The sequence below is a fragment of the Ooceraea biroi genome, chromosome 7 (assembly GCF_003672135.1).
Source record: "Ooceraea biroi isolate clonal line C1 chromosome 7, Obir_v5.4, whole genome shotgun sequence".
Lineage (NCBI taxonomy): Eukaryota > Metazoa > Arthropoda > Insecta > Hymenoptera > Formicidae > Ooceraea > Ooceraea biroi.
Genome location: NC_039512.1, coordinates 9,915,699 through 9,942,307, shown reverse-complemented (window position 1 = coordinate 9,942,307; position 26,609 = coordinate 9,915,699). Strand labels below are relative to the sequence as shown.

At 37.6% G+C, this 26,609-nt stretch overlaps 3 protein-coding genes across 8 annotated transcripts; 1 reads left to right on the top strand and 2 right to left on the bottom strand.

Annotated features, from left to right (window-relative positions):
• Nucleotides 1–3,192: 3,192 nt before the first annotated feature.
• Nucleotides 3,193–10,938, bottom strand: LOC105282889 (splicing factor 3B subunit 3). Its single transcript, XM_011345198.3, has 13 exons — nt 10,770–10,938; nt 10,139–10,646; nt 9,778–9,950; nt 9,085–9,581; nt 8,844–9,009; nt 8,375–8,543; nt 7,418–7,569; nt 6,749–6,904; nt 6,221–6,515; nt 5,431–6,097; nt 5,194–5,310; nt 4,552–4,930; nt 3,193–4,412 (listed from the first exon to the last, which is right to left on the bottom strand). Exons 2-13 carry the CDS (start codon nt 10,533–10,535, stop codon nt 3,924–3,926), a joined length of 3,657 nt encoding a protein of 1,218 aa, XP_011343500.1. The 5' UTR covers nt 10,536–10,646; nt 10,770–10,938; the 3' UTR covers nt 3,193–3,923.
• Nucleotides 10,939–15,283: 4,345 nt separating this feature from the next.
• Nucleotides 15,284–20,170, top strand: LOC105288087. 6 transcript variants are annotated; one of them, XM_026971151.1, is made up of 4 exons: nt 15,284–16,159; nt 17,724–17,911; nt 17,988–18,032; nt 18,735–19,124. In XM_026971151.1, exons 2-4 carry the CDS (start codon nt 17,741–17,743, stop codon nt 18,852–18,854), a joined length of 336 nt encoding a protein of 111 aa, XP_026826952.1. In that variant the 5' UTR covers nt 15,284–16,159; nt 17,724–17,740; the 3' UTR covers nt 18,855–19,124. The 6 variants fall into 6 exon arrangements, with proteins under 6 accessions (XP_026826952.1, XP_026826948.1, XP_026826953.1 ...); XM_026971147.1 differs by lacking the exon at nt 15,284–16,159 and adding an exon at nt 16,176–16,380; XM_026971152.1 differs by lacking the exon at nt 15,284–16,159 and adding an exon at nt 16,177–16,351.
• Nucleotides 20,171–23,126: 2,956 nt separating this feature from the next.
• Nucleotides 23,127–25,720, bottom strand: LOC105279914 (nucleoside diphosphate-linked moiety X motif 8). The gene is made up of 3 exons (XM_011340044.3): nt 25,557–25,720; nt 24,848–25,102; nt 23,127–24,690 (listed from the first exon to the last, which is right to left on the bottom strand). The coding sequence occupies exons 1-3, from the start codon at nt 25,599–25,601 to the stop codon at nt 24,196–24,198; spliced, it is 795 nt and encodes a 264-aa protein (XP_011338346.1). The 5' UTR covers nt 25,602–25,720; the 3' UTR covers nt 23,127–24,195.
• Between the last annotated feature and the right edge of the window lie 889 nt (nt 25,721–26,609).

The following is a 26,609-nucleotide window of genomic DNA, read 5'->3' as shown; positions in this document are numbered from 1 at the left end:
TGTTTAATAAACTGTTCGTGGACTATCTTCTTCCCTTTGTAAATAAGACAAAATAATACATAATAGCCGAGCTAGTAGCGAGACAATTTCGCTTTGAATTGTCATAGTTTCACGGCAGATTTCAAGTAGTTGAATTATTAATTTTATAAACCCGAACCTTGTTTAATAAACTGTTCGTGGACTATCTTCTTTCCTTTGTAAATAAGACAAAATAATACATAATAGCCGAGCTAGTAGCGAGACAATTTCGCTTTGAATCTGTCATAGTTTCACGGCAGATTTCAAGTAGTTGAATTATTAATTTTATAAACCCGAACCTTGTTTAATAAACTGTTCGTGGACTATCTTCTTCCCTTTGTAAATAAGACAAAATAATACATAATAGCCGAGCTAGTAGTGAGACAATTTCGCTTTGAATCTGTCATAGTTTCACGGCAGATTTCAAGTAGTTGAATTATTAATTTTATAAACCCGAACCTTGTTTAATAAACTGTTCGTGGACTATCTTCTTCCCTTTGTAAATGAGACAAAATAATACATAATAGCCGAGCTAGTAGCGAGACAATTTCGCTTTGAATTTGTCATAGTTTCACGGCAGATTTCAAGTAGTTGAATTATTAATTTTATAAACCCGAACCTTGTTTAATAAACTGTTCGTGGACTATCTTCTTCCCTTTGTAAATAAGACAAAATAATACATAATAGCCGAGCTAGTAGTGAGACAATTTCGCTTTGAATCTGTCATAGTTTCACGGCAGATTTCAAGTAGTTGAATTATTAATTTTATAAACCCGAACCTTGTTTAATAAACTGTTCGTGGACTATCTTCTTCCCTTTGTAAATAAGACAAAATAATACATAATAGCCGAGCTAGTAGTGAGACAATTTCGCTTTGAATCTGTCATAGTTTCACGGCAGATTTCAAGTAGTTGAATTATTAATTTTATAAACCCGAACCTTGTTTAATAAACTGTTCGTGGACTATCTTCTTCCTTTGTAAATAAGACAAAATAATACATAATAGCCGAGCTAGTAGTGAGACAATTTCGCTTTGAATCTGTCATAGTTTCACGGCAGATTTCAAGTAGTTGAATTATTAATTTTATAAACCCGAACCTTGTTTAATAAACTGTTCGTGGACTATCTTCTTCCCTTTGTAAATAAGACAAAATAATACATAATAGCCGAGCTAGTAGTGAGACAATTTCGCTTTGAATCTGTCATAGTTTCACGGCAGATTTCAAGTAGTTGAATTATTAATTTTATAAACCCGAACCTTGTTTAATAAACTGTTCGTGGACTATCTTCTTCCCTTTGTAAATGAGACAAAATAATACATAATAGCCGAGCTAGTAGCGAGACAATTTCGCTTTGAATTTGTCATAGTTTCACGGCAGATTTCAAGTAGTTGAATTATTAATTTTATAAACCCGAACCTTGTTTAATAAACTGTTCGTGGACTATCTTCTTCCTTTGTAAATAAGACAAAATAATACATAATAGCCGAGCTAGTAGTGAGACAATTTCGCTTTGAATCTGTCATAGTTTCACGGCAGATTTCAAGTAGTTGAATTATTAATTTTATAAACCCGAACCTTGTTTAATAAACTGTTCGTGGACTATCTTCTTCCCTTTGTAAATAAGATAAAATAATACATAATAGCCGAGCTAGTAGTGAGACAATTTCGCTTTGAATCTGTCATAGTTTCACGGCAGATTTCAAGTAGTTGAATTATTAATTTTATAAACCCGAACCTTGTTTAATAAACTGTTCGTGGACTATCTTCTTCCCTTTGTAAATGAGACAAAATAATACATAATAGCCGAGCTAGTAGCGAGACAATTTCGCTTTGAATTTGTCATAGTTTCACGGCAGATTTCAAGTAGTTGAATTGGGTGATACGCTTTGTACGAGTGACATAACAGGGTGCATAAACCGCGTCACAATTTCTCTCTGTCCGTCTCTCTTCGGGTCTCCGATCTGCCTTCAGATCTCTCGGTGTCCTCAAAGCCCGCGGAGACGCGTGCATCCGTGGCACGAGGCGAAGCGTGTCGAGGACATCGTCGTCGCACGACGACGACGACGTTTTGCTGTCCCTAATATACATACATGTGCAACCACCGGCGCGTGCATCGCACAGCTTCCTCGCATCGACGAGAACGGCGATAATGCAGCTATCGAACGCGAGTGCACACCCTTTTCCTTCTTTCTCTCTCTCTCTCTCTCTTGCTCTCTCCTTCTCCCTGGACGCTGCATACAAAGGGATCGGTGGTAACTCTCTTATCGCGTTACCAGCATCACGGGTACTCCAGTGGTCGCTGTTCCCCTTTTCACCAGTTATCGATCTCGCGTCTGCTTATTATAAACGGTTCATCGTCCGCGACGCTCCGTCAATTAGAGATCTAATCTCGTAACTCGGTTACGGGGTAAATCCGATATGAAACGCGAGCGACGGTAAATAATCGTTTATCTATAATTAAAGCGTGCTGTCACGATGCGCGAGGTAATCTCTACCTTTAGACGAACGAAGTGGCAATAATAGAACTCGGGGATATGAAACTCCTCGGATACTTCCTGTGCAAAATTGTGAATCTCGAGTAGTTATGAATGTCGTGTAGCTGGTTCACGGGTCTCGTACATGCAAAGTATCGAAGAGACCTCAAAGAACCGCGATAAATCTGCTGTTCGCTGCAAGATTTTCATGTTTCCTCAATTTTCGAAAAGACAGTAATTGCTCTCGTCAAATCTTTAATATATCATTGCTCAAATATTGCTCAGTGTTGAATTTCATTGATAAAATCGCGAATCTAATTTCTAACGGCAATGGAATGCGTTGCCATTTCTCTCCGATTCGATGTAATACGGGATGCATACGTGATGCATAGGGCTGCAGAACTCGCGCTTTGAGCAGGAGGAATGTGCATGCGTAACTATGTACGTGTGCGGGCATCGGAAAGCTGAGAGAGACAGAGCGAGAAGCAATTGAGTGCAGAATGCATCGCCGGGATACACGCTCACCTAGTTACGCCATCGGCGCATACACGATGTGACAATAAAGTTCCTGGACTGGTCAAAGAAAAACGATATTGTGCCGTAAAAATTTATCTTGAAACCTGCATATGTATGAAGCGAGCCATCAAGCGCTCAGTCATACGAAAAAGCCACACCAGACCATCATCACGACGATAAAATCAGTTTGAAAGGCTTTATTGTCACGCTATGTACATATGCATAGAAATACACAAGATCTCTTTCTGTTTTAATAAATATATTCCAAGATTTATATTCAATACAAATAATTATTATTACACGATTAGATTAGATTAATTTGCAGGGTAATGAAAAATAATCCTTACGACTGGTATATTACTCGTGAATGTGATAGTTCACATTGTCGTTATACAATAACGTGTGTTGTAACTATACATCACGGTATAAATACAACTAAAGTGATTCGTAACAAAACTTTCAACCTTTTCGAACGTTTTATATTTTTTTTTCGTAACTATTCGCTAACTGTTAAATATGGAGATATAAAACCTTTGTGAGGGTCTCCTAAAGCTATTAAAATACTTTTTACTCTTTTTCAGTACCGTGTTTTTTTCTCTTTTCTCGTGACACTGTTTAATCTAAGAGAAATTAAATATACAATATAGATCTAACGTTATAACATATATATGTTCTAAAAATTATGTTCAAGTATACATAATAAAATTATCACACACGTAAAAAATATTAAACTTTTACACAAGTAATGTGATCGTCTTACATATAACTGAACTTGTCTCGTGCGTTTAACGATTGAAATATGCATCGCTATTATATGCAGAAAACGGATTAATAGATCTGCAACGGTAATTTTTCCAAATAATGCTACTGATCTGCCGTTCTTGCGAACACATGACTCGATAATTGCAATAGTTTAGAATGCGTAACGAGTACGTATGTCTTCCAACTTCTTTGATACCTCGGACGGTGTTCTCTCGAGGTCGCCGGAGATGCTCTTCTGCTTGGTAGGCTCGATCGAATTGAACTGCTCGCAAAGGTCGCCGTCGATAACGTTCTTCACTGGATAATAGTACGATCGGAAGGACAGATGATCCCTGCCGCAGAGGGGCGGGTGCTCGGATCGCATGTGCATTTCTAAGTGCTGAAAGAAATCGTGGTCCTCGTGACTGGTAAACGGCACGAGCACGCCCACCGTTCCGCTCAGGGTTGTGTAGACCAGACTCTCGGAACCGCCCGGTATGAGGGTCGCCTTCTGCAGGGACATCACCGTCTCGCCGACGTGGAAGCACGCCACGGTGTCCGCTTTCTGACTGGCGCCATTTAGTAAACCGCGATCCCACAGAGCTTTGTTCCCAGTGGGATCTTCGTCTACGTCGTCGTTAATGCCAGTCGCTAATCGTATCTGTTGGAGATAGAAAATAAACGTGATAATAAAATTTCTGGTGAAACGCGCTTACTTCGATTCGATTCGAAAAGCTAGAAATTAATTTTTTTAACGCGCGACTAAAGCAAGTTCAGAGGCTGGACCGTAAATTGCTCACCACAGCTATGTTCCCGAATTTATCGGCCGTGGCGACGGTGTCGTAATCCAGGACGCACGTGGTCGTGATCCATCTGGGATGCGTATCATCCGCGAAGACGATCAGCTGATTCTCCTGCCGTTTATATCTCACCGCATATACGGATTCTTGCACGTCGCTAACGTAAATCCGTTGGCCTATAGCATTGATCGAGACTATCGCGTTGGGTATGTGCTTGTTCTCGCATTTTCGCAGTAACTTCTTCTTGCCCAAGTCGTAGAGCCGCAGCATCCTCCCCACGCCGACCAATACTCGACCCTGATACGGACAAATGGCCAGCGGCACCTCATCCAACGAAGATTTGTGCAGTAGCTCAATACTGGTGCATTCCGCATTTACTCTGAAACGCGTAGTAATCGCTTCTGATTATATTGTGTTCGTTTTTTTTATTGTCAGAGAATTGCAGAATATCGTATATACGAAAATGTGATTTTTAATAAAACATTTCATAAATTCGTTTCAAGTATTTCAATTTTCCTTTATTCTTTGGTCATACTTTAAACACAAAAATAAATAAGAGCTTTGCTTAGTAATGCTTTCCAATGGATTTAGTGTCCGCTCGTGCAATAAAACATAGCCGGTATAACAATATATTTCACTTACTTGTATGTGTAAAGGAAACCTCCATTGCTGACCCTAGGATTCAACTGGAACTCTTTCGCTACCCCGACGATGAGAAACAGCTGATCGCCTTGATTAGCAAATTTGACGAGGCACAAGCTACAAGAAAGAATTTAAGATTAAAAGAATTAAAATCGAATCTTTTGATTCGATTAACAATTTTACAATTAATTTTATTCATTAACAATCGACAGTTGTTAACATGTTTTTCTCATTTACCATAGTGCAGCCAGATTCTGTTCGAAACGATGCACCTCGAACGTTTGCCCTGTGGTAGGCGCCATTATTCGCAATAGAGAAGCCCACAAGCCGGGGCCGGCACGTGGGGCACCGAAGACCGCCTCGTTCGGTTCTTCCGACAGGAACGCCTCCGCCAGTTCGCGGGCGACGGCAGCCTCGTCCGCGCCAGCCGCTTCCTGCATCTCCTCGGCCATCTGCAGCCGCCTCTGCTGCTTCGTCTCCTCCGTGTAAGCATTGTGTTCCGTCTCGATGACGACGAGATGCGCGGAATCAGCGTGGATCGCAAACTTCCTCGGCGTGTACTCCAGCGGGAAGCTCACTTGATTGAACACGGCGCCGAGTTTCTCGAGCGCCAAGATACGCAGCGTGTTCGTCGATATGGCGACGATGCCCTCCGGGCATTGCTCAGAACTGAAGCCTGACGCGAACTCCAAACTTTCGTACGACAGTGGGGTCAAGTGGAAGCGATTCTGATGGTAATAACTTAGCCACGATCGACTGCTCATTGCTAGTACCGCCTGATTGCCCTGCATCCTGATTCTGAACAGCTTGACAGGACGAGAGCCCAAATAGCGAGTCCTCGTGTCCGCAAGGTCACCGGAAATTGGATCTAATACAGTTCTGAGTAACACGCCGTTCTGCAGACCTGAAATAAATAGTATAATGTAATGTTAAATTTATTAGAAATTAATTTTATAATTTATACAAGTATAGATTAGAGCGATTTAATTATTCCAAGAATGTAAATCTAACGAGACACTCAATTTACCTATGTTCAGGTACAAATTAGACTGTTGTAGGGCCGAATCCTCAGAGTTATCGGCTTCCTTTGTGGCGCCCATCTCGACAATGCATAGACTCTCCGCAGCCGCTGGTAGCGCTTGCATACTCCTTGGCGCTAAACAGTCCGAGGGATCCAGCGAGATTATTCTCACTGTGTTATCTTGCAAGCCAACAGCCAGGAACCAAGAGCGCTGCTCGCCAACAGCGACATTTCCGAGAGCCATGCACATCACCTCCGACGGCATTTTCTTCCTTTCCGTATACTCGTTGAGCTGTCCAGTCTGCAAGTACGCTCAAATTAGTCGGTGCCATTAACAACGAGTCGCGATCGCGAGCAACGACGTCTTGTTCACTTCTCATCAACCGCTAAGCAATGGCTTAGCGAGGCTGACTGCAAGATGAAATAAGTGACATGCTCTTCGCATCTCATACATCTCCAAGAATAAGAATTCGGCATCTCGAAGAGAACAATAATGCGATTATCCGGCAGTGAATTTATTGCGGGCATACTTACAGGGTCCATCTCGAAGTAAACGAGTTCCCCACCGGTGAGTGCTATAACGACTTGACGTTGATTGACCGCGCATTTTACGATGGTTTTTTTGCCGGGCGCCTTCCATTCGTTGACGCGCTTATCCGCTCGAATGTGACGTATACCATCGGGATATACCTAGAAGTAAATTAGAAATAATTAAATCGATCGATCGATTTCGATCAATTGAGCCTAGAAAGTTGCACTATCAATTATGAATCGGTAATAATTATGTTATTCGCATATGGAAGATTGGACGTAGTATTTTTGTCGGGCCTATAATACCAGGAAAGTTCGGACATATCATGGAACGTTCCAACGATGCACGAGCCCGGATGCTTTCGCACTTTGAAACGACCGACACGTAGATCGACCAGGTGCCGGAGATACCAAGTGCACAAAAAAAAACAATTTGATGAAAAGTATCGTCATTGTGAAATCAGGAACTTTTTCAAGGAACTTGAAAACTGATAAAATGCAAGCAAACATGGATAAAAAAATGTCTATACTACTTTGAAGCTACAGTTCTCTGCATTAGGCAATAAATATTTAAAAACTTTATCTGATATATTTTTCATATATAAATAATGGAAAGTTAATGCAAATATATTAAAAAATGCGCGTATCTTTCATTAGTACTGCAAAGTTTACCTGCACCAACGCATCCTCGCCCAAGGCGGAGCAACTCAGGGTCGGTGTTGTACCGAGAAAACCCGAGTCCGTCACTTCCTCGACAGTCTCGCCAATACTGAGTACGAGTGTAGCATTCACGAAGGACACTATGATGTATGCATCATATTCCTCTGCAATCAAAATCACAAGCTCATATTCAGTATGCAGGAAAACGCATGAAACATCGTATCGAATTGATTACAGTTGTATCTTTTTTTTTTTTTATTAAAAAGTGTAGCATAATCGGGCGCCACCGATCGCGGTTTGAAAGTGTACACACTCTCGTATCACGAGCACGAAAAGAGTGCAACGAGTTTTCTCTTTCTTTCTTTTTTTTTTGTCAAGCGAATCGACCCTTACTCGTGCCAATTTCTCGCGCCAAAGTTCTTACCTTTCGGTCATTCAGAGTTCTGTGGCTCAACCAATAGCGTGCTGGCATCCTGAAAGAGAGAACTGGTGTTTGATAAGAGTGTATCAAGCCACCAGGTTCATTAATATCGTTTTATAAAAGCGATGCCATTTCTTTTTTGTTTTTTCTTTCTTTCTTTGCTTTAAGCGAGCTACGATTCTCTTTGCCAAGTCAATATTAAATACTAATATATTCCTTACCCCAAAAGCGCTATGTTCAAGTTTATTACGCTTGAGATTTTTGATTCATTTTCTTTTCTTAGAAAAAGAAGAAAATGGTAATAAAGTAGCAACTAAATTTTCTCCGTAATAATTGTTACGCTGACTGTATAGAGAAAGGACTCATATCGCTTCTGCGACGACGAATACGCATTGTTTCCACAGATAGGAAAAAAGAGAGACGATACACAAATATGATAAGAATATGTTTTGAATAGAAGTGAACAATCATAGCTAAAACTTATCGATTGTCGATTGAGCAGTTCAAGTGGAAGCATGCAAACAATGAAGAAGTATCTTTCGACTAACCATCGATTCTCCTTTTCACAGTCCATACGGCATTTGGATTACCAGGCAGTTCGCTCACGGCCATTTCAGATACTTCAAGACCGTGACGTAACACCCGCAGGGTAGATCGTGGTCCACGACCGCAAGCGATGTACAATTGCGGTGTATCCTCGTTCGCTAGATCCGCCACCTGTGGCGCAATAAAAGATTCTCATATTACTTTGTTATTAAATTTATTATATTATAGCAATTATAGCAATAATAAAATAATCACAATTAACATATGCCTACATATTGAATTACTTTTTATTATTATTTCTATTTTGTTTCTTCTTTGATTCACTTCAGTTTGCCAATACAAACCAAAGGCGACAAAGAGAGTTTTACTTTTGCACAGTCCACAGAAAAAGAACGCCGAAGTTTCGTCCCTCTTCTACTTTCCAGTGCCAATTTTGCAAGATTCATCTATGTTAAATAATAAACGCATTACCTGACACGCCATTATGGGTGAGAGACTGTCCATTTCGTCGACCAGCACTAAATTTCGGAGCGGTCGCGGCGCAAAGAAGAAGGTATCGCCTTCCTCCAGTGGCATTGCCGAGCTGAACTCGGGCTCGTCATCATCGTCGCCAAGGTGCGCTATTTGATACAGATAACTAAAAAAAATTATTTTCATAATTTAGTTTGGCACATCGATGCATAAATAATTGTCTACGGTTTATGGTACTAACTGATTGCCAAACTCGGAGGCGACGAAGAGAAAGCCCGTTTTCAGGACACACATACTCGCCGCTACTGGTACCGTATCGAAGTACTTGAGCTTGATCTCCGTGACCATATCTTCGTCGGTTTCTAGTGTGATCTTAAAGATATCCCCCTGCTCGGTCTGCGCCAGGAAGAAGAACATACTCTTGGTCTTGTGCGTGGCTGAGCACACAAATATCATCCCCCTCTCGGGATCATCCAGATCGTTACGCCGCCGTGGAATCGGGCAACGAATGTCATGCTGATCCCCGAGGTTCTTGTACGTCAGGTAATTTTCAGAGCAGATGAGCACGCCGCTCGGACCGTCATTGCCGCCGGGTACGGACACGAGGAAGTTGGCGTGCTCCTCCAGCGGCTCGCTGTACTTTCGCACGACGTGATTCAGGCCGAGATCGAGCTCGTATAACGTCAACGTTTGCTGCGTCTTTACCGCCGCATCACCGGTAGGGTCGCTATCAGCCTCCTGAATTAACATTTTAATAGAGCCCAAATTAGATTGATTTAAAAAGATTTAGATTGACTCACAATAACGCGAGTATTATTGCGTGAAGTACCATCATAACGAGTAGGTGTCATCAATGTTAAACAGTTGAAACACGGAAAGTGTAATCATACGGTACTCAGAATAAATAAATGACTTCATAATTGATCAAGTGTACCTCATAATCGATCTCCAGGCACGCAAACATGGGATTCTCGAAACCGACGTCGACGCCGACCGTGTGATATACCAGTGTATTGCTCTTATGCGCCTCCAGCGGAGACGAAATTGTCAAACGTGCCTCGGCATCTCTGTTCAGAATATATACCAGTTTCTGCTTTTCGATCGCACCTGAAACAGTGAACGTGATTGTATGCCACATACACAAAGAGTTGTGATCATTATTGATCGACTAAAGGTACTACCATCATAATACTTGAATAAAATCAATGTTAATCAGTTGAAACACGGAGTATATCGATAATCACATGGTACTCGGTATAAAATGCAATATAATGATCAAGATATATATACAATACCTATCATAACTGCTCTTCCCTTTGGATCGATCGCCAGATACTGGCCAGGGACGATGCGTCTGCACCCGCTTTTGCCGAAGGTCTCCTGGTGTACCTTCTCGAAGATGTTCTTGGCAGGAATGTATTCGAGGATGACTATGCGCCCCGAGTCGGAGCCGACGACTATGTAATCTTTAGTTCCACCGGTCAACCTGAATGCCATGAGGGATCGCACGATACCGAACACCTCGACGGTCAGCAGGGTGTGAACTTTTCCCGTGTTGGGGTCTGGACGCAACAGTTCCAACGATTTCCCGCGGGAGACGAGAATCTCCTGCATCTTGCTGCCGGAGAAGTTGCCGTGCACCGCGTGCGTGATGCCCGTGGCACGCTGGAGCGTCAAGTTATACAGATACATCTTGGTGCCTGCTCTTTCTCGCGCTTTTTCCTTCCTCCTCCGTTGGTGCGTCGATCGATTGGCGACTCAAGGTGGGCTTACGTTCTCGAGGAGAGTTTCCGACTGCCCATGCTGCAACGAGGCGGTTCCGTATACAACACGACGCGGCGTACTCTTGGTCGTCGAAACGGATCGATAGACGAAAAAAATAACGGCATATATGAGGCTAAACGGCCGCTGAGAGCGTTCCTTTACCTCGATCGGACATCCGAGCTTCACGACAATCGGTGATGCCTGCAGATTTCCTTACGCAATCGAGAGGACTTACCGCGACTACCGTTACTAGAGAACAGAGCTCGTTCGACTTCGCGACGAGATTCACGACGATTCACCGGAAACGACGCGCCAAGTGTCCGCCATGTTAGGCAACGTCACATCCGATGCGCGCGAAATCCGAGACTGCTCATTGGCTGTTGCGGAATGAACTCCATGTTCGTGAGAAGCAAGCTGTATACCTTCAGATACTCCGTGGCCAATGAAATGACCCAGCCTGCGGATGAACTTGGTAAGATTTGATCTCAATTTTTTTTAAATTCGTAACATAAGTCTTATAGTTCTTATTCCACTTGCATTAAGGGGAAACTGGAGTTGCTAGTGAACTATTTTTTCACTATAGCGATGGTAATTGCAGTTTCGAAAATTCTCTTTATTGCTTGTGCAGAATAAAAAATCCTTTTCCACAAATGAAGTATAGATGGAAAGAAAGTCCGCTCTACAGGACTTTATATTCAAAATGGAAAAAAGTTAGAAAAGACAAATGCAAGTTTTTAACTTTTTTCCATTTTGAGTATAAAGTCCTGTAGAGCGGACTTTCTTTCCATCTATACTTCATTTGTGGAAAAGGATTTTTTATTCCGCACAAGCAATAAAGAGAATTTTCGAAACTGCAATTACCATCGCCATAGTGAAAAAATAGTTCACTAGCAACTCCAGCTTCCCCTTAAGGGGGAACCTGGTTTATGACGCTGGAAAAAGGTGAATTTTTAGGATTTTTTTAAGAACACAAAACCGATCTTTCTGAAAACTTTCAGGTGCACGAACAAAAAAGATAGCGGTACGCTCGCCGGACGAGCGCCAGAAACCTGAATTTATATCAAATGTATAATATATATAAGTTATATGGGCGACTTTGACCCTCGAAACCGAAGAAGAAACCGTTGGAACAAACCAGATATCTTTTATGGGCCACTACAAGCCTAAAAAAAAGATCTTTTAAGAAAAGATATCTAAAGGACATCTTTTCGATATCTTTTGGATTTTTCTGTTACCTCCCAGATAACACAAACACTTTCTATGAACATTCAATGAATATGCGTCGAGAATATTAAGAATATTCTAAAAATGTACTAGAAGACATTCTATAAATCTACATAAAATGTTGAAATGAGACCAATTTAAATATTCTAGATAGATCCAAAGAATATTCTTTAGCATATTTCAAGAATATTCATAGAAGCTGTTTAGTACAATCTAAAGAACATTTACAGAATATTCTACAATTGAATTATATTCAGGCTGCGTTCTTCCAAAATTCACTGTCAGTACTGAAAATCTATAGTGTATGTCACATATACTTATATAGTATAATATATAGTATACGTGACATAAACTATAGATTTCCAGTACTGACAGTGAATTTTGGGACGCAGCCTTAATGAAAACAACAAAATATGTTTTATCATATACATATAATAAAAATAGTTATGATATAGGATAGATTGCAATTGATTATTTATAATATATATATATAAATTCACAACTAAATTAGTATATTACGACTTATGTATAGGATGACTTATATATAACATGATGAAACATATTTTGATGTTATTTTTTATCTTTTTTTATCAACATATGTATTTGCATCTAACTGATCAATGATGCAAAAATAAATATAATTTATATACATAGTATATATTTCAAACATGAACACTTGAACACTTGCAAAATGAACACTATATATGAACACGTAAAATAATTTGTCGCCAATTTGCGTATGGTAATTCGCCAGTGCTCCACGTGAAAGTGAAACGAAAAAGAGATTAGGTTATGAGTTGGTATTTCCTGTGCTTTCTGAACGCCATCTACATTTTCAATACATTTGAATATTCTGTGAACATTTATAGAATATGTAAAGGATATATTCGTATTGCTGATATTTTAAATGTTGTGGGCAGATTTATAGACTATTCTTTATAAATAAGGATATTCTACAAATGTGTATGGATGATTTCTTTGAGAATATTCTCAAAGAAGTATATTCGAAGCTATATAGAATATTTATAGAATATTGTGTGTTATCTGGGGTGGGACGTTATATAATTTTCTTTCGAACAAAAGAAGTGTTGAGAGTCAAAGTGAAGAGGGCCGATATAATTTATTATACATTTGCTAAATGAGATATTCAGGTTTCTGTGGCGCTCGTCGTCCGGTAGCGATTTCAATAATTTTAACAGACCGGACTTCAAGTGTTTTGAAGCGAGGTGCCAGTTCATAGAATTAAAATTGTCTTTGAAATGGTTGTTTACTGGAAGCAATGGATGTTTTTGGGAAAGTGAGAGTTGAAAGTATTTAGAAGATCTTCATTATTTTATTTAAAATTAACAATATGCGATCATTCGACGTTACAAAGTATAGGCATACTTCGTTGGAATGTCACTTATATGTATATTACATATATTACTATAGCTAATGTTCATATTTGCAATGTCTCTCCTTTACATTTGAATTATCAAGCACCACCTTTTCTCTTGCACGCCTCTGTTGCAATACATAGTTATATATTCTGGCTTAAACTTTGGCTGCGTTCCGCTTCACTCATGCGCATACGTGAAACGGAAAAGCCAAAGAGTTCCTCATACAAACGCTTCATAACGTCATCCACACGATCTTCGATAAGATGATATGTCGGAACGACTTGCTGATGATGAGCGATTTGCTTATGATACACGCTATCTCCACGAAAATAAGTGAACATTTTGTCTTCCCTCCTGAACAATCACACGATTCTGAAAGCGGTCTAGCGGATCCAGCGACATACTCTTCTGTTCATGCTTAACAGTCGTCCAACAATTTCATCTAATTGTAAGAATTCGGATTCAGTTTCTAACATAATCTTAACTGTACATTTTAGTGATTCAGTTATTTGAACAGCCGTTATTGTGTTATATCTTTAGGATAATAAATGCGTATGCGTGTGTGTTCGATGAGTTTTTCGATGATCCAAACGTCCAAAATGCGTTACTTGTGATAAATGCTTTCATTTCCGTTTTGAAAATGTTGGTACCATTCCAAAAATGTGTCATAAGACATTACTTTATTGCCATAAACTTGTTTTAACGCGTTATATGTTTCTTCTTTACTCATATGAAGTTTATAACATAATTTTATGCTCGCGCGTTGTTCGAATAGCTCTGCTTCATAATCAGCGTTATATGTTACCATTTTATCCTTTAAAAAAAACAAAAAAAAAACGTCAAATTACTTGCCTGCAATTATTTCAAAGTATTGCAGATAACAGGAAATATACAGGGTGTCCCAGACCTACCGTACCACCGGTTAATGGTAGATTCCTGAGGTGATTCTGAGACGAATGTTCCTCTCGCAAAATGTCGAGGGTGGCGTAGTTTCGGCGCTACGAAGGGTTGTAGTTATCCTATCCTTGTGTAGAATTTTCCCGCGTTCAGTGACGGTGGGTCGAAGGGGTCCCGCGCATCGCGCACCCTTCAATTTGAACAGCCGCGAAAAATTAAGATCAAATTGAAGGGTGCGCGATGCGCGGGACCCCTTCGACCCACCGTCACTGAACGCGGGAAAATTCTACACAAGGACGGGATAACTACAACCCTTCGTAGCGCCGAAACTACGCCACCCTCGACATTTTGCGAGAGGAACATTCGTCTCAGAATCACCTCAGGAATCTACCATTAACCGGTGATACGGTAGGTCTGGGACGCCCTGTATGTTTGACGATATAGTCTCCAGGTATTGTGAGATATAAAAGAAAGGAGAGAATGCTGGATAGAAAAGCTAATATAAGAAATTATGTTACTAAACAATACAAACCTTTATTATGAACGAATTAGTAACAGTTCGAAAAGTACAAGCAGAAAGAACGTTAATACGTAACAAAATGCTCGCACGTGATTAATTCTCGATACTTGTGATCGCGATGTATTCGCTCGTTACAACTGCTCGCGATAATCGCTCTCAATGGAGTGATGACATCAACTCAGAATTGAAAGTCAGGCGCGTGTTTCCGGTCATGCGCACTGAAGACGACCGTTAGGCAACCTCGTATAATATATCATATATTGCGACTCCTAATTTTGGCGGGCTTATAGTGTGTAGTGTAGCGCGAATGGATAGGGCAGCAAGAAATACGTACAATTTTATGTATGTAGGTAAAAATGCATAATATCTAGCATATATATATATGTTTCATACATTTAAATACTTTAGAACACTTAGTACGGGCGACTATCGACTATACTTTTTTTACTCATTTAGGTACGTCACTGATGTAGTTTTTATTGCGCATGACAAAAAGCGTGCCCTAACATCATTGGATAAAATGCCATGGCAGTGGTGTCAGCGGAACTACATTTTCTCGCACATGCGCAGTGAACACATCATTGAAGTATGAAAAAGGCTTAAGAAAAGATATCTAAAGGACATCTTTTCGATGTCTTTTGGATTTTTCTGTTACCTGGGACGTTATATAATTTTCTTTCGAACAAAAGAAGTGTTGAGAGTCGAAGTGAAGGGGGCCGATATAATTTAATATTCAGGTTTCTGTGGCGCTCGTCCGGTAGCGATTTCAATAATTTTCAGACCGGAATTCAATAGCTGTGTTTTGAACCGAGGTGCCAGTTCATAGAATTAGAACTCTCGTTTGTGTTTTGCGTGTATCCCGCGCCTAAACAAATATGCGACAAATATCTGTCGAGCACAATAATAAATACCGTTATATACGTATACCGTTATATTATTAATATTTCATTACTTGTATTTTGATTGCAAAGTGATGTTAGTTTTGTTTGTACATGTATAGTATATAATATATTTATATGTATGTACATATGTATGTTATTTATGTTTGTTACTTTTACTCCTTAGTAGAGCTGGCCAGAGAATTTGTCGGATGTTTATGACACAATACATTGATCAAAATAGTTTCCCAGTGAGCATTAGTGAGAGCATGAGTTCTTTAAGAAGACTTTTTGTAAACCTCATTAACATTTTCTAAAAACGATATCAATAAGTTATCTTTTCATAAGATGTCTTTCAAGAAAGCTCTTTATGATACCTTCCGTGCAATCGTGCCTCGCGCGGTTATTTGCGACCATTTACTTTCATATGGCGAAAGGTATAGCGCTACATTGTACGCAGAAATATTTATAAAATACAAAGAATTACTATATATAGAGAGAGAATTACTCTTAAAGAGAGAAAGAACTTTGGCACTATTTTTCGGTCTCACTCGGCTTTTATTTTTTCCTATAATGTGTTAATAAAGTTCACTGAGTGGAACATAACCTGACTAGAAGAGACTAGGAAGAGGGGTAACAAGAAGGAAACAAGAGGTAACGTTTATTTTATGGTATATTTATTTTGATTTATAGTTTTTGTGTAATCATTTTTAAAGTAGAGTTCAAAATGTCATTTCGCAAAAAATTGAAAAGCTTATCTGTAAGTCAAAAAATAGAAAACTCCTTAAAGAATGTGAATATTTACATGATACAAAGATACAATACAAACAGATACAAAGTGATGTGGTAAATAATGTGGAAGATGATGTGTGGAAGTATGTATTGGGTCGTCCGGAAAGTTCGTGCCGATTTTTAATAGATGGCGTTGGAACATGTCTGAATATATCAATGTTATTGAAAACATACGATTTATATACATATGCTTAAAGGTGACATTTCAACGCATCTTTAGGAAAAAAGTTGTTTCAGATAAATTGATTCGTGTCAGTTTTGTACTCTTTTGAAGATGGAAGAAAACAAAGAACATTTTAGACACTTGATGCTTTTCTATTACCGGAAAGGCAAAAATGCCTCACAAGCAACAAATTCGATATGTTCTGTTTACGGAGAAGGCGCTTTAGCTGAAAGAACCGTACGTAAGTGGTTCGCTAAGGTTAGAGCTGGTGATTTTAACCTTAAAGACCAAGAACGCTCGGGCAGACCCTCTACTACTGATGATGACCAAATCAAGACACTGATCGAGAATAACCCGCGCTACACGACACGTGAATTAGCAGAGATACTGAAAATATCGAAAACCACTGTCCACGATCATGTAGTGAAACTTGGTTACGTAAGTCGCTATGATGTATGGGTTCCGCATAATTTGGCCGAAAAAATTTAATGGATCGCATTTCCATCTGCGACTCGCTGTACAAGCGCAACGAAAACGTACCATTTTTGAAGCAATTAGTGACGGGTGACGAAAAATGGATCATTTACAACAATGTAGAACGAAAAAGATCCTGGGGTAAGCGAAATGAACCAGCATTAACCGCTCCGAAAGCCGGCCTTCATCCAAAAAATGTCATGCTCTGTGTCTGGTGGGATTGGAAAGGAATCCTATATTATGAGCTCCTACCACACAACCAAACGATAAATGCAGATAAGTACTGCTCGCAACTGGACGAATTAGACAGCGATTCAGGAAAAACGTCCAGAATTAGCTAATAGGAAGGGCGTCGTGTTCCATCAGGACAATGCCAGACCTCATGTTTCTTTGACTACCCGACAAAAATTGTTGGAGTTTGGCTGGGATGTGCTACCTCACCCACCGTATTCACCAGACATTACACCTTCAGACTTTCACTTATTTAGGTCTTTGCAAAATTCTCTTAGCGGCAAGAACTTCAACTCTTTGATCGACATAAAAAACCACCTTGAGGAGTTTTTCCCCGAGAAACCTAAGAAGTTCTGGGAGAATGGAATCTTCCAGTTGCGTGAAAGATGGACAAAGGTTGTGAAACAAAACGGTGCATACATAAGTCAATAAATATTTATCGACATAAAAAAATGTTGCCTTTGAATTTTCCTTCAAAATCGGCACGAACTTTCCGGACGACCCAATATAATATATATAGTTGTTGATTATATCTATATTACTCTTTTTCTCAAACAGAAGCTTGTCGAAATGACATGAACAAAATTACACGATTATTGGTTACAATCCAACAATTGTTGTTAGATGTCCATCCCCATTCTTCACAAGAGAATGCAATAAATTTCAATTTACCGATTGGAACGCATGAAGCACTAAAGGAATTTAATAAATTGTTAACACAAGACTCGGTATCTTTATTGCAATATGTAAGTACTTTTTATCAATTACACATAAAAAACTAAAATATATGTACACTAGTTACATTTAAATAATCTTTTACAGAAGAAATTAATTAGAACTACAGGAGGAAAACATCCAGAACAACATGTAAGAAATGCATTAAAACTTACTCTAACTGATCAACTAGCTTACAAACTCTCATGGACAGGACAAAAAATACCATACAAACGAGAGGCATGAAATTTGTTGATGTCATTATCGGTAATTTTATATTTTTATTTAGTACTTTTAAATTACTTCGAAATTATACTGGGTGTTTCTGACATAAATGTTAATCTGACACACACACACACACACACGCGCACGCACGCACGCACGCACGCACACGCACGCACGCACGCACACGCACACACGTGCACATACATACTTATGCACACATGTATGTATATATGTATAATTGTTATTAATTTTATAAACTTCAATCATATTCAATACTATTTTATCATTTTTTGTCATTATGTTTTTATAATAATGAAAATTGCATTGAGCATAAATAGCAAAACAGTTGTAAACATAGTTTTGTTGCAATTTTTTCAAATTATTACAATAACTATTATTATTATTATTATTATTATTATTATATATTATTTCCAGTTAATTTTGTTCATTAAGTATTCACTACATACGTTTAACGTTCAAGAATTAATTTTAATTTCTTTTGGAAATATTTGTATTCTGATATTTCTTAATATATTTTTAGAAAATAATAAATACATAAAATGAACAATTTATAAGTTTTATTAATTAATAATATTTTATTAAAAAATTTTATTAATCGTATTTTTACAGAAGTCATTATCAGTGGTAGTGGAAACAGTATTTCTTCCCATTCTATCCAAACAGTTATTAAAATCTGGCTACGGCATGCTGGAGATCAGATCAATCAAAATACCAAACGACATGAATTGAAGAAATGAAATGTTTAGAAAAATAGTAGAGAAAAAGTAGCGGATCTACTTAGTCGCTCAGTGAGCGATTGTATTACTGAATGCACCATTAATTTTTTTAATATTTGATTTTGACTAATATTTGATTTTGTTTATCGGTAAATTTTTAAAAAATGTTTAAAAGTGATATTGAAATTTTCTTTATATTATTGTCATGATTTTATTTTTCACGTGTGTGCAATATAGCAAGTATTCAAATGAAATTAAAAGTTTAATTAAAATTTTAATATAACATGTTCATTTTTTGTATATATATATATATATATGTGTGTGTGAGTCGTATACATACACCAATTCAGTATTTTCTATTATTTTTGAAATTATAGTTTTGTATGTTATAAAACAATTATTTTTGTATTGCTAAAATGTAATTTCTAAAATGATTTTATAATATAATAATATTATATTCTATATGTACGTATAATAAAATTTTATATATGTAATACATACATTCGGTTATTTTATCTTTTTTTCATATAAATAGTATTATACTATTTATATGAAATAGTACTATTTATATGAAATATATACTAGTAAATAGCAATTCTTAATGTTAACATTTTCGTGACATTTATAAGATATGAAATTCTTGTATTCCTTTAGATGTCATTTATGTGATGTCTTTTTTGTCTCAAATATTGACGCATTAGAGAGCTTATTGACATCATTATGTTATCTTCAAGATGGCATTGTCAGAAGTCCAACTCTCAAACTTGATTACTTGAAGAGCTCTTTTTGATATCGCAATGCTCACTGGGTTGTCTTTGAAACGGTTGTTTACTTGAAGCAATGGGCCGGATATGTTTTTGGGAAAGTGAAAGTAGAAAATATACTTATATTATGATTGACAATAGGATCTCCTTATTTTATTTGAAATTAATAATGAGATCATTCGACATTACAAAGTTTAGATAACAATGAATCATACTTCGTTGTCACTTATATGCATACATGTTACATGCTATAGCTGATGTTTACATTTGCCACGTCTCTCCTTTACATTTGAATTATCAAGCGCCACCTTTCCTCTTGCGCACGCCTCTGTTATTAGGGGTGTGATTTAGTTTTGAGGGTTTTTTTTTGCTCAAAAACGCATGTATTTAAATATGATAATGAATGAATACATTAATCAAAATATTTTCCTTCGTTTTCTATAACTTTTTCCCATCTTTCTGGCAAGAGATCGATTCCACCACGATAAAATCACTCTTCTTTTCAGTTGATCCATTCGTCGACGAATTTTCGCACTTCTTCCAAATTATGAAAGTGTGTATCCTCTAAAGCGTGTTGCATCCACCGGAACAAATAATAATCGCACGGAGCAATGTCCGGAGAATACGCGGGGTGCGGTAAGACTTCCCATTCAAGCTCTAATAGTGTTTGTTTCACTGATAACGCAACGCGAGGTCGAGCGTTGTCACGAAGAAGAATCACTTTCCGTCCTTTACTCGCAATTGGTGGTCGTTTTTGGTCCAATGCTTGCTTCAACTTGTACAATTGGTGTCGATAACCATCAGCCGTGACAGTCTCATGCGGATTTAACAGCTCATAGTACACTATCCCACCAAATACAGAGCATTACTTTTGAACCGTCAATATTGCGTCTCGGAGTGGATGTTGATGGTTCGCCTGGATCCACCCATGATTTTCTGCGTTTCGGATTATCAAAATAGATGCACTTTTCATCCCCAGTAACAATCCGAGACAAAAGACTCTTCTTTTTTTGCCTGGCGATCAACGAAATGCAAATGTTCAAATGGCACTTTCCGATAATTGATGTCGAACCCATTTCCCTTCTTTCTGAATTTTTCCCATTTCATGTAAATGTTTGGTAACTGTTGTACGATCAACATTTAATGCTCTGGCAAGTTCTGAAGTGGATTCTGTTGGATTTTCGTGCAATAATGCTTGGAAATCTGCATTTTCAAGCTTTCTTGGTTGTCCCGAGCGTTCTTTGTCCTTCACATCAGTATCAGCACTTTTAAAGCGTCTAAACCAGTATTCACACGTCTTAATTGATGGGGCAGAATCACCATAAGTTTCCACAAGAATTCTATAACCGTCAGCCGCAGTTTTCTTTTGATTAAAAAACAAAAGCAACGCATGTCGAAAATGCTAAAGAGCTTTCGGAAGTTGCATTTTTACGATGATATAAACACGACTGTTATTGCATCTATTACTATAATGCTACTAAATGTCATGGATAATGTCAAGACTGTAAGAAACAACAGTTATCGGAAACAGCTATTGGAACAAACTGACACTACAGCCATCTGTTGCAAACCCTCAAAACTAAATCACACTCCTAATATAATTTATAATATATAATTGCTAACTTTGGCTGCGTTCCGTTTCACTCATAATGCACACTCTATAGTTTATAGTCACGTAAACTATAGAGTCTATGCGCAAATTATGTTTGAAACGGAACGCAGCCGCAATTGCAGAGTTCCTCATACAAACGCTTCATAACATCCACACGATCTTCGATAAGGTGATATGCCGGAATGACTTGTTGATGACGAGCGATTTGCTTATGATGATACATGCCGTCTCCACGAAAACAAGTGAACATTGTTTTCCCTCCTGAATAATCACACGATTCTGAAAGCGTGTCTAGCGGATCCACTGACATACTCTTATTCCGATCATGCTTGACAAATCGCACCTCATGTTCAACAGTTTCATCTAAGAATTCGGATTCAGTTTCTAACATAATCTTAACTGCACATTTTAGTTGTTCAATTTGAACAGCCTTTATATTGTAAGTGTTATATCTTTAGGGTCCCACATAACATTTTGCAAGTATTTTGCTAAGAATTTGCTCAGAAATGTTGCAAACAAAATGGCAACAAGGTGAGTCCTCATTTGTTTCAATATTGGTAGCAAAGAAACACGAAACAGCAACTTTACAGCACCTTTGGGGCAACAGTTGCGGTGAAAAATATATAATTATGGCATTATGTCAACAAAAGTGTGGCAAAAGTTACTGTCTGTCATTATTATAACAACATGACAGCAATAATTGCCAGCAAATAGATTGCACTACTTTGCTTTAGCAAAAAATGTTATCTGGGGTAATAATTAAAAAATGTGTATGTGTGTGTTCGATGAGTTGTTTGGTGATCCAAACGTCCAAAATGTGTTACTTGTAATAAATGCTTGTCTTTCCGCTTTGAAAATGTTGGTACCATTCCAAAAATTTCTCATAAGACATTACTTTACTGCCATGAATTTCTTTTAACGCGTTATATATTTTTTCTTTACTCAATGAACGAACTGTACAACATACTTTTATGCCCGCGCGTTGTTCGAATATCTCTACATCTGGTGTCTCTTCTTCACAATCAGTCATACATGTTGCCATTTTGTCCTTTAAAAAAAAAACAACGTCAAGTTACTTGCCTGTAATTATTTCAAAGTATTGCAGATAACAGGAAATATATGTGTTTGATGATGTAGTCTCCAGGTATTGTGAGATACAAAAGAAAGGAGAGAATACTGGATAGAAAAGCTAATAAAAGAAATTATGGTACTAAACAATACAAACCTTTATTATGAACGAATTAGTAACAGTTCGAAAAGTACAAGCAGAAAGAACGTTAATACGTAACAAAATGCTCGCACGTGATTAATTCTCGATACTTGTGATCGCGATGTATTCGCTCGTTACAACTGCTCGCGATAATCGCTCTCAATGGAGTGATGACATCAACTCAGAATTGAAAGTCAGGCGCGTGTTTCCGGTCATGCGCACTGAAGACGACCGTAGGCAACCTCGTATAATATATCATATATTGCGACTCCTAATTTTGGCGGGCTTATAGTGTGTAGTGTAGCGCGAATGGATAGGGCAGCAAGAAATACGTACAATTTTATGTATGTAGGTAAAAATGCATAATATCTAGCATATATATATATGTTTCATACATTTAAATACTTTAGAACACTTAGTACGGGCGACTATCGACTATACTTTTTTTACTCATTTAGGTACGTTACTGATGTAGTTTTTATTGCGCATGACAAAAAGCGTGCCCTAACATCATTGGATAAAAAGTCATGGCAGTGGTGTCAGCGGAACTACATTTTCTCGCACATGCGCAGTGAACACATCATTGACGTATGAAAAAGGTTTACTGTTTACAATTATACGTAAGAAAATAAAGGAAGACATAGAAAAAGGAAGAACGAAAATATTATGTAATTATTATTATATTAAAACAAACTTTATAAAATATTTATATATTATATAATAAACTTTATAAAAAATACAATATATTTGTGATATCTTCGAAACTATTTTGAAAAACAAGATACATTAAGGTACACTGAAGGAAGGTAGTTTGCAGAGTGCAGAGTGGATATGTTAATTAAAAAATAGTAAAATACTATACTGTTTTATTTTCAAACATTACAAATTAAAATAGACAAACATTATAGCACCATTTTATTTTCAACCATCACGAATGATAATTCTCACCTTTAAAAACTTAAAAACACTTATAATTAATTCATATTACTATCTTCGTAATAATGATAGTTAAAATCGTTCAGGTACAAGGCATTCGCAACAAGTTCTAGACAACGAGTCCAGATTCTTTCATTTTGCTCACAGTTCTGAGCAAAACGTGCGATATTGAAATTGATACATCATAATGAATATCGATATCGATTCTATCTTACAACAATTTTAGGACAAGAGCTCGTATAAGGGCTCTTAATAAACTTGGGGCAAATTATTATTTAATTAATCCAAAATAATGATCAAACTATAAAGTAAGTGGCATAATACTTACTTTACTTTTTTGTAAAGCAGTAAGAGTATTATGACATATGTATATACAGCGTTCGTTTAGAAAAATATTTAAATTTATTTATTTTGAAAAAAGTTTAATCAAAATAAAAACTTTTTTATTCTAAAAAACTTTTAGTCAAAATAAGAACTTTTAGCTTTTCGTAATCGCAGTAGCGAGCTGCAAAGTCCCGAGAGTACGGATATGAACATGTACCTACACATTGACAAATCGTACCTTTACACGTTTTTATCTACTACACAAAGACACCCCACATTAATTTGAAAATTGCTTGTCATTCCTATTGACTCTTAAGCAGAATTTCAAATTAGTATATATAACTCTGTTGAGTTTAATTTTTTATTCTCTCTTGAAGAGCATTTTCTACTTCATTTTTGCTGAAATTTTATTATTGCTAGATTGCTATTTATATCTAAAAGCAATAACTTTTTTAATAGCAAAATACGAATTTCTCAAAATTCCAACTTCTGATTCGTTGGTCCAACTTTATATTTTTGATAATGTTATATTTTGCTTGGTGGAAGGTTTAGCTTCCACTTCGCCAGAAGTGTCCTTGCGAAGAAAGTTCACCTGTTGAATCTTATGCTTATAAACGTCCGGTAACAGACATTCGAGTACTATGTGAGTAATCATACCAGTGAATCCCCAGACACGATATTTTCCACCGATAAAAGCTGGCAGGCAGAGGCGAAAGTTCTTAAAACGGGTGTAAGCGTGTAGCGTGGGATCGCACAATTTTTCTAAGGTAACCACAAATGCCTCTTCCACTTCGTCGGGGTTGATCTCCAGTTGTTCCGGTTCTACTTCACCGATGTAGGCCAGAACTGGCATAACATTAACGTCATTCTTCAAGATCAACATCGCTGTAGTCCACACGTCGATCTTTTCCTTCGGTATCTTCAACTCTTCCCAGGTCTCACGTAAAGCAGTTTCCTCCAGATTGGCGTCGCATTTGTCACGCATACCACCTGGGAAGGACACCTGTGCAAAGGATTTTTATAAAAATACAATTTTGTTAATGTTTTTTCTTAATTTTGTGTAATTTATATTTTACTTTTGCTTTAAAGATTTGTACGTATTTGTAAGACTTTTTCACACATGTAAATTTTATAATATATAAATATTAATATTGAATTACCTGACCCCCATTCGATGTAAGTTTTATGGAACGTTGTGTGTACAAGAGGCCAAGTTCCCCTTTATATATGCACAATGGAACCAGAACAGCGGCTTCTTGAATACTCTCGTTATAATTTTCTATCTTCAGCAGTTTGTAGGATTGTAATCTTTCGATGCAAGATTTTCGATTGCTTTCCGAGAGCACCTTCTCGGGCCTAAGGGCTTGGGCATGTTCCGGACTGGACATGTTGGCGCTATGATTGGACGCTATGGACTGAAACAAATACAATTCTTTTAGTATAAAATTGAGACAATTGCTCAAGATTTGCGTGCTGAAAAAGTGATTTCTCTTTTTTAATCATATGTTGTATTTATAATTATTATTACATAATTATACAAAATGTCACGTAATAATTTTGATTTGATACATTTAATACATTTCACATAATAATTAATAAAATTCAAAATAAAATTGAAAATATAGAGATTGAAATTTAACGGAAAAATGTCCTATTGGTTTACTTCGCTCGCCCATCTATTTGGAATTCTGTTTCAAATGTTTCAATCTTCAATGGCCTCTCGAATAATATATGGAATGTCAAGTGTGATAAGGTTAGGTGCACGTGCATATATTAGATCATATTGGGTCACATATTCGGCGTAATACGCAGTATATGGCGACAATTGGTCTGAAGTTCGGTGTAATACGAACAATTGTAAAGACTTACATATGCACGTAGGAGCGAACGCGTCCGCGCTACAGATAACCTCATTAATAAAAGATGATATCGCGATATTTCAAAAAGAAACTTCACTCTGGCGTGGCGTGCGATAGCTCGGACAATGACACTTGAGCACTCGAGATAATCGACCCTTCGACTGAAGTTTAAAAGACATCTCGATAGATGTCTCACTTCAGATTTCTTATATAACATACTTGAACGTATATAAGTACGTACAGGGTGTCCCGGGTTTTAACCAACAAACTGCGGGAGCATATTCTACTAGTGGAAATAAGAAAAAATTCTTATATCGAGTTTGCTTAGAAATGCTTTGTTACAAAGTTATAAACCAATATTGAAAAGAAATATGAGATAAGTAACAACGGAACATAGTGTAGAATTTGGAAGGTCGAGGATGTTTATGTTATGTGTTTTCACATGTACCAATTTTGATGGAAAATGTGCCACTGCAGTTTCGCCAAAACAGCTGGATACAGTTAGACGGTTGTCCATCGCACTATGCTAGACAAGTTAGAAACTGGTTAGATGAACATTATGCTCATAGGTGGATTGGTCGAGGAGGACCGGTTTTCTGGCCTCCAAGATCGCCCGATTTAACGCCTCTTGATTTTTATTTATGGGGAACTTTAAAAAATAAAGTTTACAGTACAGAAGTAATCTCGCTTGAAGATTTAAAGCAACGAATTACTAATTCAGTTACTGAGATGCAACAAAATTTTCAGGAACGTCGTACTGTAACAAATTCTGTACTGCGTCGATGTCTAGCTTGTATCGATGCGCAAGGACAACATTTTGAAATGAGTCACTAAATCATTGCGTAGATAATTTTTATTTTTGTGAAAAAATCCGTTGTTACTTATCTCATATTTCTTTTCAATATTGGTTTATAACTTTGTAATAAAGCATTTCTAAGCAAACTCGATATAAGAATTTTTTCTTATTTCCACTAGTAGAATATGCTCCCGCAGTTTGTCGGTTAAAACCCGGGACACCCTGTATATAAAGAAACTGATTTATTGTTAATTCTTTACCTGAATA